The 10,866-nt window shown below is 61.8% G+C and overlaps 1 protein-coding gene across 1 annotated transcript; it reads right to left on the bottom strand.

The window, feature by feature from the left end:
- Positions 1–4,284: 4,284 nt before the first annotated feature.
- C8H8orf90 (chromosome 8 C8orf90 homolog) lies at positions 4,285–8,888 on the bottom strand. The gene is made up of 2 exons (XM_045181742.2): positions 8,815–8,888; positions 4,285–5,231 (listed from the first exon to the last, which is right to left on the bottom strand). Exons 1-2 carry the CDS (start codon positions 8,879–8,881, stop codon positions 4,750–4,752), a joined length of 549 nt encoding a protein of 182 aa, XP_045037677.1. The 5' UTR covers positions 8,882–8,888; the 3' UTR covers positions 4,285–4,749.
- Positions 8,889–10,866: the final 1,978 nt, after the last annotated feature.

Genomic DNA, 10,866 nt, shown 5'->3' on the forward strand with positions numbered 1-10,866 from the left:
TCACAGGCCAGTTGGAGCCTCTGGACGGGGGCCGCCGGAGCTGGGGGACCTCTTCCGGGCCTGGCCCTCTTCCTCCCGGCTTCCTGAAAGGAGCCGTCTTTTATTTCTCTTTATTCCCAGGAATAATGGCTCTTGACATAAACGGCTCCCGCTAGCAATTAGCCGTGATTAATGCAGAGCCGACTGCAGGAGCGAGGAAGCGCCCCGGGAGCGGCGGGCGACCATCACGGAGCCGTGGATCGGGAACAATTGCGTCTTTAAGGGGAGCGCGGGGGCTCCTTGAGACTTTTTCCAGCACTCGGCCTGGGAACTGGCTGCAACCCAGCATGGCCCACGGCTGCGGACAGGGCCAGGGTCGGAGGACAGAGGCCACCCCGAGGATGCCCCATCTGCCACAGACACCGGTGCTTTGAGCCACCAGGCCCAAGAGCTCGATGACTGGGGGGACTCCGTCAGTCCCATGGCCTGAGCCAGGCCCTGAACGGAGCCTGCCTCAGTTTCCCCAGCTGGGAAAAGGGGGACTGATGGGACTCACCTGGTCGGGGATGCTCTCAGGCACGCCTTGTCTCTGGGGTTCAGTGAGCCCATGGGCTGCCTGAATATCAGAATACCCTGTACACCCCCAGGTCCCCACCCTCCTACAGCAACCAGGCGCAGCCCACCCTGAATGGCCCTCCCCGGCCTCCGTCCGTCAGTCCATCCCTGAGATCTTCATTAACTCTCCCACAGTGGGGAGAGAAGGGATGTCAGCGTCAGCTCCTCTTCTTAATTTAATTTCAGGGCTCGTTAGCGCTCAGTAATTACAGGGCCAGGGGAGCACTCCTCACCTGGCAACAGCCCAGCATTGGGGCCTGAAAGGGCCTGGTGTCCCTGCCAGGGTCAGTCCCCACCTGGCAGAGAGGAACCGCCTGTGGGCCCAGCATCAGGGCCCATTTCACAGATGAGAAGCCCAAGGGCCTGCTTTGCCCAGGGGCTCCACCTGCACCTCCACCAGGCTGTTCAAGCATCTGAGCCACCACCACACCTGTCCTTCTGTGCCCAGTCTGGGTTCCCAACACACCTGTGAGCCTGTAGGCTTCTGCCGTGCAGGGTCCGCACTACCCCCCGGGGTCACTCCCGCTGAACCAGCCAAACACTGGGCGTCCCTAACTTCTCTGCTCCTCTCAGTTCCTGTCGGGCCTTCAGGAAAGCCCACTGTGGCCCCATTCCGAGGGACCTGCAGCACAGCCACCCACACCCCGGCCTCCCTCACACCCAGCCTGGACCGGGTTCCACCCACGGCGGCGGCAGAGGGAGCCTTCCAACCAGTGGGTCTCAGCCTCTCTTTCCTTGCCCTCCCCCACATCCCTAAGGGGCGTTTTCAAACATTTGTTCCTAACTCGCCTCCCCCCCCACCCCCGCCCCGCCCCGGCGAGATGTTAAGATTGAGTCTGCTGGGCAGCTGGACGCCTGCCTGTGCTTCATATGTGAGAATGAGGTTTCTTCATCCGCCAAAAACTGAATTCCCCTTGGGGCGGTGGGGGGGCAATATGAGTGCCTGTTCAAAGCATTCCTGAGGTCATGCCATATCTCTGCTCCCAACCAACCCATGGGACAGGCCGCAGCCCACCACTCTGGTCCTGGACACCCGGACCCTCCCCTTCCACCCACCTGCTGCCTGCCTCCCCGCCCCTTTCCCTGAGGGTTCTGCTCAGACTTCTCCTCTCCAGTGGCCTCCCTCTGAGCCACTTAGCACTCAGGCGGCAAGTCCTTCCTTATGCCTGGAGGGCTGTCAGCCTGTGGAAGAAAGGAGAATGGGCTTGTCCACAAGCTTCTTCCCCCTCATTCAGTCTTCAAGGCCTCCCGGGCCACAAGTGAGGAAACCGAGGCAGAGGGAGGCAGCAGCTCAGCGTAAGCCACATACCCACATTGTCTCCATGGCAGGGCAGAGGTGGGGGTGGGCACCACACTCAGGAGGCCCCTCCCCGGTTCTCACCGCAGCTCTGTCCTTCTCTGCGCTGGTCCCGCCCCCTCTGCAGCTGCCCTGCCTGCCTGCAGGAGCCCAAGAAGGTCAGGGAGGCTAGACTGCGCCGCAGGAGGGGACAAGCGTGAAGTCTCCAGGGCTGCGGCAACAGTGGTGGTTTGTCCCTCCCGCCACAGGGCCCCCGGGAGTCAGGATGAGGAAGGAGGCCCTGTCTCAAACACCCTGGTTGCCACGGCAGAGGGGACAGGACTCCCGAGGGTCTTGCTCTGGCAATTGGTGCTCAGAAGTGACAGACGTCATGGTGCCTGCGACTCACTGGCCAGCAGTCACCACCCAACCACACGGGGTTGGGGGCGCAGGCCTGCCCGGGAAGTGCTGGGAGGCAGGAACAGGAACGACTTGGCCGGCCGCTCTGGTGACAGCAAGGAGCCGCTCTGGCCATCCAGCCTCCCCTGCGCGTCCAGACGGAGGCCTGGGCCGTGGGATCTTCCTCCAGGCCACCACCTTTGGCCTCCCCCCAGGCCCGTTGCGCTTGGGCATCAGCTCCGGCCCAGCCTTTGCCGGCTGGACAAGGGCTTCATCTGACAGGAGGAACCCAAAGTGGGTCCTCCAAGCAACTCAATTAATCCTCCATCAGAAATTCTAACACAGTCAATCTGGGGAGCCGGCCGACGTCCTAACACAGTAATTAGGAACAACTTTCAACTCTTGGCTTCCTTTGAAGATTGTAATTGCAATTAATTAAACATCCTCACTGCTCCTCAGAGTCTGTTCCCGAGGAAGCTGGAGTGGGGATGGGGGGGAGCCCACCTGACCCCTGACCCTGTTCCTGGGAAATTGGGGAGTTGGCCCCTTTGACACTGAAGGCGTGCGGCTTTCTGTGGCCCTCGGGAGCCTGTGGGGGCTGCGAGGCGCAGACAGCCCAGCCTCGGCAATCGGAGTTGGTGCCTCAGCACCCTGCCCTCTCCCCAGGGCTCCACCTGCACCCAGGGTGGAAGGGGGACCCTCGGGGTGCCCAGCCCCTCTGCTTAGCGAGCTTACATCCCAGTCACATTTCCAGAAACATTTTTAGTTAAAAAACATACGAGATAAGCCCCAAATTCTCATTACACTCTAGAGCCGTGAAGTGGCCGTTCCCACTGGTCGTGGAAGGTTGTAAATTTGACTCTGCACTTCTGCTCTCGAGAGAGGCGAGCGCTCGGTCCCCCCAAGGGCAAGCGGACCTGCTGGAGTCAATGTCCCTGGGGGCTTCCTTGTCCCTGGGGTGCAACAGGTCGGAGACACGCGCCATGCTGTCACCCAGGGTCCCCAGTGGGGCCTGCCGCTGCCCACAGGGGACACGTGGCATATGTCACACCTGTTACTGGCTTCTTTCCCTCCATGGCCTCCCTTCCTCACTCCCCCACTCATGTTTCCAAGTGTCATCTCCCAAGTAAACCTCCTGCACGTGAATCCGGGTGGAGGGACGGCTTCTGGGGGACCCAAGCCGTGAGCACACAGTGTGGGGTAGCGATACCCCACGTCCTTACCGCTGCTGTCCCGTTGCAATTCAAATGTCACCTGTCACATGGGGACTATGCACATCTGCGTACCAGTGAAAAGGCAAGTCTGTGGCTGGGGAGGGGCTGGAGCAGGAGTGAAGGGCTTTGTGGGGCCACCTGTGGAAGGTGGGGGGTTGCACACCCCGCTTCCAGAGCCCCAAGGTCTCCTCCCCCTCTGAAGGAGCATTTCCTGTTGCTGGTTCTCTGAGCAAGACTTTGGAAAAAAACATTTCTACCCACGAATAGGAAGCTATAAATAACCTCGAGTTAAAAGAAAAGGGAAAAAGTAAAGCTCCGATTCTATCGGCACTCGAGGGAGAGCGCACCCCCCAGCCTGCCTGCCACACTGCCATGCCTGGAACCCAGCCCTGAGCAAGAGGAGACCTGGGCCTTCGGCGTGTGGGTCAGAGGAGGAAGCTGCTGGGGTCTGCTGCCCGCCAGCCCACGGCAGGCAGGTCTCTGCCGTGGCTTGTCACCTGGAGAGGGAGGTGCTCTTAAGACGGAGGCCAGACCCCAGTGCTGTTCCGAACTCAGCTAATGCTCTCAGCCCCAAAGTGGGAATCAGGAGGCACCCCCTCCTCCCCAGAGCCAGCAGGGGAGCAGCAGTGCAGGGGGGTGGGGGTGCCCTGCATGGCCTTCCTGCCTTGGAGCCCCTTTGCTATCATAGCCTCACCTCTGCCCACCCTGTTCTCTCAGCTCCTTGTCTCCCTGTCTCTGCTCTGACCTGTTGCCCTTCCCCCTGCCTCTCCACCCACCTACCCCCATCTCCCGCATCCCTGTGCTTCTGTCATGGAAAATGGGAAAACTCCTGGGTGTGAACTTGAAGTCAGACACGCCAGGAACCAGATCCCAGCTGCTCCTTGGAGGAGCCAGGACTTTGGGGTCTCGACCTGTGGGGGAGAGCCCCCATACCCACAGACTTGCCTTGTTACTGGTACGCAGATGGCTAGGACCCCCGAGGGTAGGCACTGGGGGAAGCCCAGCCACCACCTCCCTCTCCCAGGTCCTCTTCCCTCTGGCAGCCCTGTCCCACCTGCCATTTTGACTTTGCTCCTTCACTCACTGTCCATTTGAGGTCCATGCAGCTCACCTGCCCCACCGTCAACCAGGCCTGGCCTGGGGGCAGAGCTGAGATCAGGGCCCAGCAGGGACCACATGCCTGTCCAGGGGTATCCAGCAAAGAATGTCAGAGGGGCGGGAGAATAAGAAGCACTCTCTATTGACTTTCTGGGGGACACCAGGGGGCTACCCAAGTCTTGGGGTGCCCCCACTGGGGGTGGTGGGTTCAGATCCTGCAGGCCCCTTGCTGGTGGTGCTAGTGGAGGGCCCAGGTGCCAGGAACATGAAGCCCGGCCGCTGGCCAGCACCTGCCTGCGCGTAGCTCAGTGCCAGGCGCTCCAGGTGCTGCTTGCGCAGGGCCGCCTGCGCCGTGCTGTGCAGGGGCCGCAGCAGTGCAGGGGGTAGGGCACCTGGACCCCGCAGCAGGAAGTCGAAGCCGGTTCGGTCACGTGGGTCATAGAAGAGTGGCCCGTTGGCAGGGTCAGGCCCCGGTGGCCAGGCAAATGGGAAGGGCAGCGTGAAGTCCTCTGTGAGCACGCGGATGGTGAAGTCATCCTCCTTGCCCAGTGCACGGTAGGCGCGCCCGATGCCACGGAAGTGCGCCTCCCAGAGCTGCGTGTCCCCGCCATAGATGTCTGGGAAGCGGATCTCCTGGGACATGGCCGGACCTGTGGGGCCGGGGCATGGGTGACAAGGACAAGTGACCACTGTGCAACAGGCAGAGCTGCCAAACAAGCAGGACGATGGGGAGAGAAGAAGAGAACGTACCACGTGGCTGAGCCTTGGACATGAGGGAAGGGCCCCCAGAGCCATGAAGACAGAAGGACCCTGAATGGTGTGAAAGGGTGTCTGCCACTAAACATTATTTGGGTGGAAAGTTCCGTATGGGGAGGGATCCTAGGTAGTTTGGCCAGGATGGCCATGCAGGGCTCATCCCACTGACAGTGGTGAATGGGGAAGGGCTTACCTAGCCTCTTTCTATGGAGAGTCGATTCTGGGCTGTGCAGAGAATGGACCATGGGGGCCCAGCCCAGAGGTCAGGCCCCATCCAGCTAAGGATGAAGTGAGGACAAGAACAGGAGGAGCACTCTGCTGGGGGGAGGCTGAGGGGCCCAATGCCAGCCCCTTTAGATCAAAGTGGGGAGGAGCCCAGGGTGAGTCTGGTCCCCAGCCTGGCACTGCTGGCCCCGGGACGCAGGGGGAGGCACAGCTCCACAGGGGACAGGGGTCGGGTTGGAAGGTGAGTCGGTCCTGTCTCCGTTGGGGCCCCTCCCTGGAGGGAAGGTCGGAAAAGAAATGTGAAAGTTTCTAGGCCTCCATCCTGTGCTCTTAAGTGAGTCATACATGGGTTCCTGGAGGGTCTGGTGGAATCCAGGCACCCGCTCTCAGAAAGTCCTGTGCACATGAACACAGCACTTTGCCCTGGTTTGGGGGTCTCTGCACCCTCAAAGCCCACCCATGGCCCCCGACGGCGGCTCTGGCTGCTGCTCCATGCCCGCACCCTGAGGGTGGCTCAGGACCCTGACTGGGACCCTTTCCACCTGGCCATGCCCTCCCCGCGCCAGGGCCTCTGGATGGTCGTCCTCCTCCCCTTCACACAGGTGCACGTGGGCACCGCGTGTTCCAGGCGTCAGAGCTGTAAGCCCCACACTCAGGCCCTGTGCCTGCACTCCAGGGCAAAGAGCTGGTAGGCCAGGGATGGAGCTCCTACTTTCTGCCTGTGACAGCCTGGACTAGTCCTTTAACTTCCCTGCCCCTCAGTTTCTCCTTCTAGAAAATGGGAGCAATCAGTCACTTCTGCCGCCCTCACAGATGAGAAAGCATTGGCGAACCTGCCTTAGCACCTGGAAGTGTTTTTATTAGCTCAGCGCCAAAGCCAGCCCGCAGGACGGTAGCGTCCAGAACCGTGGACAGCTCCCAAGCCGCGGCTCCGGCCTATAGCGCCCGGCACCGCGGACAGGTCTAAGGCTCTGCACAGGAGCCTCCCACAGGATGGGCTAAAGGGTGTTGCCTCCACCCACAGCAGCCCGTCCAGTCTGCCCATCAGGAGGCCTCAGGGAGGAGGCCGCTGGAGTTGCAGGGCTGCCCTTCTGTTCCAGACACTGGCCTGGCCTCAGAGTCGGCACCAACAGATGGGCCGGAGGTCGGGGGAGGGGCTGTGCAGAAGAGGGTCACTGTGGATGAGGCTCCTACGAGAGGAGAGGAGAGGAGAGGAGAGGAGAGGAGAGGAGAGGAGAGGAGAGAGCCCCAGGGTGCATGAGGGGAGCGGTACCATCTGATGGGCAGGTAGCCAGGTGAGGGTGGGTGTGGTACCTATGGGTGGAGGGGTGAGGGCAGCAGCTGGGAGACCTCGAGGCAGCCCAGGCAGCAAACCAGGGCAGAGGGGCTGTTGGTGAGGTGAGGGCGGTTCTGAGAGGTATTCAGGTTCTGTATCTGCCTTGAAGGTGGAAACGACAGGGTCTCCTGGTAGAGAAGGTGTGGTAGGAGGGAAAAAGAAGGAAGACGCCGAGGCTTTCGGGCTCAGCAGCTGGAAGAAAAGAGCTGCATTTAATGAGATGGGGATCGTTCAGAGCAGCATGTCGGGGGTGGGGAGCCAGGGGTCTGACTTGGGAAGGTGGGCGCCCTCACACGGGCCAGGCGAGAGGCGAGGAGGACGCTGGCTATGAGCCTGCCCTTGGGGTAGGGGCTGCAGGCTAGGACAGGCTCCTGGAAGCTGGTGTTTAAAGGAACCGAGATCACCAAGGATGTGAGGAGAGAGGAGAGGCCCTTCTCCCTCACCAGGCCAGGGAGAGGAGGGGAGCCAGCAGAGCTGCAGGAGAAGAACCAGGAGGCACGCAGGAGGAAGGGCCCGACCTCGAGCTGCCAGCAGGCCACTCGAGGCATGCGAGCTGGCCTCGGGTCTAGCTGCTTCAGCGAAGTGCCCGACAGGGAGGACTGCTTCGAGTGGGCTGGAGAGCGAGTGGAAGGGAACGATCGGGAGGCAGCGAGTATAAATAACCTTTTTGAGTTCTGCTATAAAGGGGGAGCAGACAAACTGGGGGCTGAAAGGGAAGTGGGGTCAAGTGACGGGACAAGTAGCAGCACACTTCTGCGCCGATGCGGAGACCCAGTGAAGAGACTGAGGGTCCTGATGCGGCAGAGGCGGGTGGGGGGGGCGGCTCTGGGGACAGCCGTGACCAGGAGGGAAGGGACAGGACAAGCAGGAAGGCAGTCTCGGCCCTGCACAGGAACAGGTGGGGGCCGACAGCACCTGCGGGCACAAGTGCAGGTGGGCAGGGCTCATGGGGGAAACCACGGTGGTAGTTTCCCAGTGAGGGGGGCAGGCCCCCAGCTGAGTGTGAGGAGGGAGAGGAGGGGCGGGGGCTTGGGTTTGGTGAGAGGGAGGACAGAGGAGGAATGGGGGGGGCAGGGACCCAGCCTCACAGGAAGACCCCACAGGCACTGGTGCCGTGGAGTTCCCCAGCTCTGCTCAGCTGCATGGGCCCAGGAGGGGAGTGGGCGGGAAGTTGGGGGGCTGCCAGGCTGACACAACAGAAGAGTGAGGGTGTGATGATCCTGCAGAGGGGGTGGGAGAGGGAGAAGGGAAGGCAGGACTGGTGGGAGGAGGTGGGAACTTTCTAGAAACTGTGCCCCCCCACAAAGCATGCTGGAGTCCTTCTGCAGAGGGCCTGGAGGGGGTAAGGGGGGGCTCCTGGATGGGGGCGGGGCCAGGCCTGGGCATGACCAGGCCTGGGGGGGTAGACGGATAGGGACTGAGGGGCCAGTGTGATAGGAGAAATCACCAGTTCCCACAGCAGAGACGGAGAGGGTCAGTGACCAGAATCCAAAATTCAAAGAGGTGGAGGGAGTGGGAGGAATAACCCCCGGTGAGGGGTATGACTACCCCTCCCCAGTAGAGGCCGTGGAGTGTACTTCTGAGTGCAGCAGGGTGGGTCGAAGGATGTGGTGGGGGACAGGGCCAGAGAATGACCCGGAAGGAGCCTGAGGGAGGAGGACCCTGCCCCACTGCAGGGCTCAGGGTGCAAGGGCGGCAGGACCCCCGGGTGGGGGGTGGGGCGGCAGCGCAGCTGGCCCTAACTAGAGCAGGAGGGACGGGGGTCAGTCATGGGATGGGGCCCGCTGTGTGGCCTGGCAGAGCCCTCCGTCTCCCAGGAAGAGGGCTGGGCTGGCTGCCCGCCCTGTCGCCCTGTCGGTCTCAGCCCCAGGTGTGGCTGACACCCCTTTGCCTCCACCCCACCCCCGGTTGCTCACCTGGAAGAGGTACAGGAGGCGGCAGCAGACTTGCTTTGCTGGGGTCCCCGGAAGAGGGGGAGGCCATGTCAGCAGGCTGGGGGTCAGGTTTGTTTACCTGGCTGCCCAGGAGACTGGGGGAGGGGCCTCCGGGGGAGGAAAGAACCTTGTATTTAAAGGGGCCCCACCTGGCAAGGGGCTGAGCTGGCAGGGGAGAGGGTGAAGGAGCTAAGTAGGGTCAGAGGGCCCTCACCCACAGCCCTGCAGCTCACCTGCCACTCAGAGGCCACCCCCACCTGCACCAGCCCCACCCCCCCAGTTCATGGACCCTATGCCCCCTTCCCCCTTCGCTCAGGTCGCTCTGGTGTCCACAGCCCCTGTCCTGTAAGCACTCACACGGCGTAGAGGCCACGACCCAGCAGCAGAGGCTAGCCGCCCTTCCAGACCGAAGCCACCCCACCCCACGGGCACTCCAGGGTTCAGCAGCCCTCTCTCAGCATCTCCACAGTGGACAGGGGTCAGACAGGGCTGGCCTCGAACACCCAGGGAGAGCCTGGGAAGGCACTGTGAGTGGGTGGGCGGGGAGGCAAGGTTGCCATGGTGAGGAGCCTGCTCTGTCTCTCCACTTCCCTGGGAGCCCAGCAAAGGCAGGCCTGAACCTGTCTGGGCTGGACCCCTGGGCAGGGGTGCAGAAACCCCTCTCCCCCAAAAGTACCCCCTGACATCCTGGGTGGGCCTTGCTTCCTGCCCCAGGAAAGGGTACAGGGGAGGGAGCTGTGGGGGCCCCTCCTGCCTGCCCCAGTGGTGCAGGGGAATGCTGGTCACTTCCTGTGCCACCTCCCTCGTTTCATGTGAGTGAACCTACCGCACACTTCCAGGGCTTTTGGAGGACAGCTGAGAGGGCTCCTCCCTGGCCCCACAGCCCCCGTGCGGCTGGTGGCTGCCCCAGCTGTCCAGGAAGCCAGGCCTGGGGGTACGGCTGTTCCTTTACAACCAGTTTGATCTGTTTTGCCACATTATATCATCCCTTCTCCAGGGCGATCGATTTTGTCATTTAATCTCAGGCAAGCTGGTTCCAGCCGTGTTATACAGATGGGGAAACTGAGGCTCGGAGAGGTAATCGTCTACTGGCTGGGCTGAATGGGGTTGCACCACTTTGCATTCCAACCCCGGGAGGAGGGTTTGCACGCCGGGGGAAGCGGCACACTTCGGTCTCAGACGGGGTGTGGGAATCTAGTCACGTGGTCACTCACCTGCAAGGGAGGCAGAAAGTGCAGTCCGCACCTGGGCAGCCAGGTACCCGGCATTTGGAAGGAAAACTTCCAGTTTGCCCCAATAATTAAGACAGGCCCAGGTGTCTTAGTTTGGGCTTTGCAAAGCCCATTCTGTTCATTTCCTAGGGCTGCTGCCACAGGTCGCCACACACTGGGTGGCTTAAAACAGTGTCACTGGGCTGAACTCAGGGCGTGGGCAGGGCGGCGCTCCCTCCAAAGGCTCTCGGAGAGGGCCCGTTCCTGCCTCTCCCAGCATCTGGCGGCTGCTGGCATCCCTTGGCTTGTAGGCACATCGCCCCAGTCTCTGCCTCTGGGGTCACGCGGTCTCCTCCTCTTCTGCTGGTATCAAAACTCCCTCTCACAGTGGTGCCTGTGATCTCCTGTAGGGCCACCCAGAAGACCCGGGATAGCTGCCCCACCTGAAGGCCCTTGACTTAATCATGGCCACCACGTCCTTTCTTGCCATATGAGCTAACAATGACAGGTTCCAGGGATTGCAACAGAGGTGTCTCTGGGGCAGTGGTATGAGGACAAGAGGCCGCTGGGAGGTGTCCCCAGGGGGACAGAAGGAGACCAATGAAGGGTGTCATCAGGCAAGTGGGAGCCACCTGGGAGCCACCAGGGCTCGATCACACTGGGCGTTCCCGTCTGAGGGAGGAAGAGCCCCACTGGTCGCCCACCCACCGGTCATGGGTTCGGCGCTGCTCCAGGAAGAGCTGTTGCTCTGGCACCTTCAGCCAGTGGCCAGGGAGCCCCCAAGACAAAGGAAAGCAGGGCTGGCGTTGAACAGGAAGTGCCC

Source organism: Desmodus rotundus, chromosome 8, assembly GCF_022682495.2.
Source record: "Desmodus rotundus isolate HL8 chromosome 8, HLdesRot8A.1, whole genome shotgun sequence".
Classification (NCBI taxonomy): Eukaryota; Metazoa; Chordata; class Mammalia; order Chiroptera; family Phyllostomidae; genus Desmodus; species Desmodus rotundus.

Bases quoted from the DNA above. Each gene is read 5' to 3' on its own strand.
- C8H8orf90 (XM_045181742.2), bottom strand. From the start codon at position 8,881: ATGGCCTCCCCCTCTTCCGGGGACCCCAGCAAAGCAAGTCTGCTGCCG. The intron at 5,232-8,814 runs GTGAGCAACCGG...CCGGCCCCACAG, and splicing joins GCCTCCTGTACCTCTTCCAG to GTCCGGCCATGTCCCAGGAG.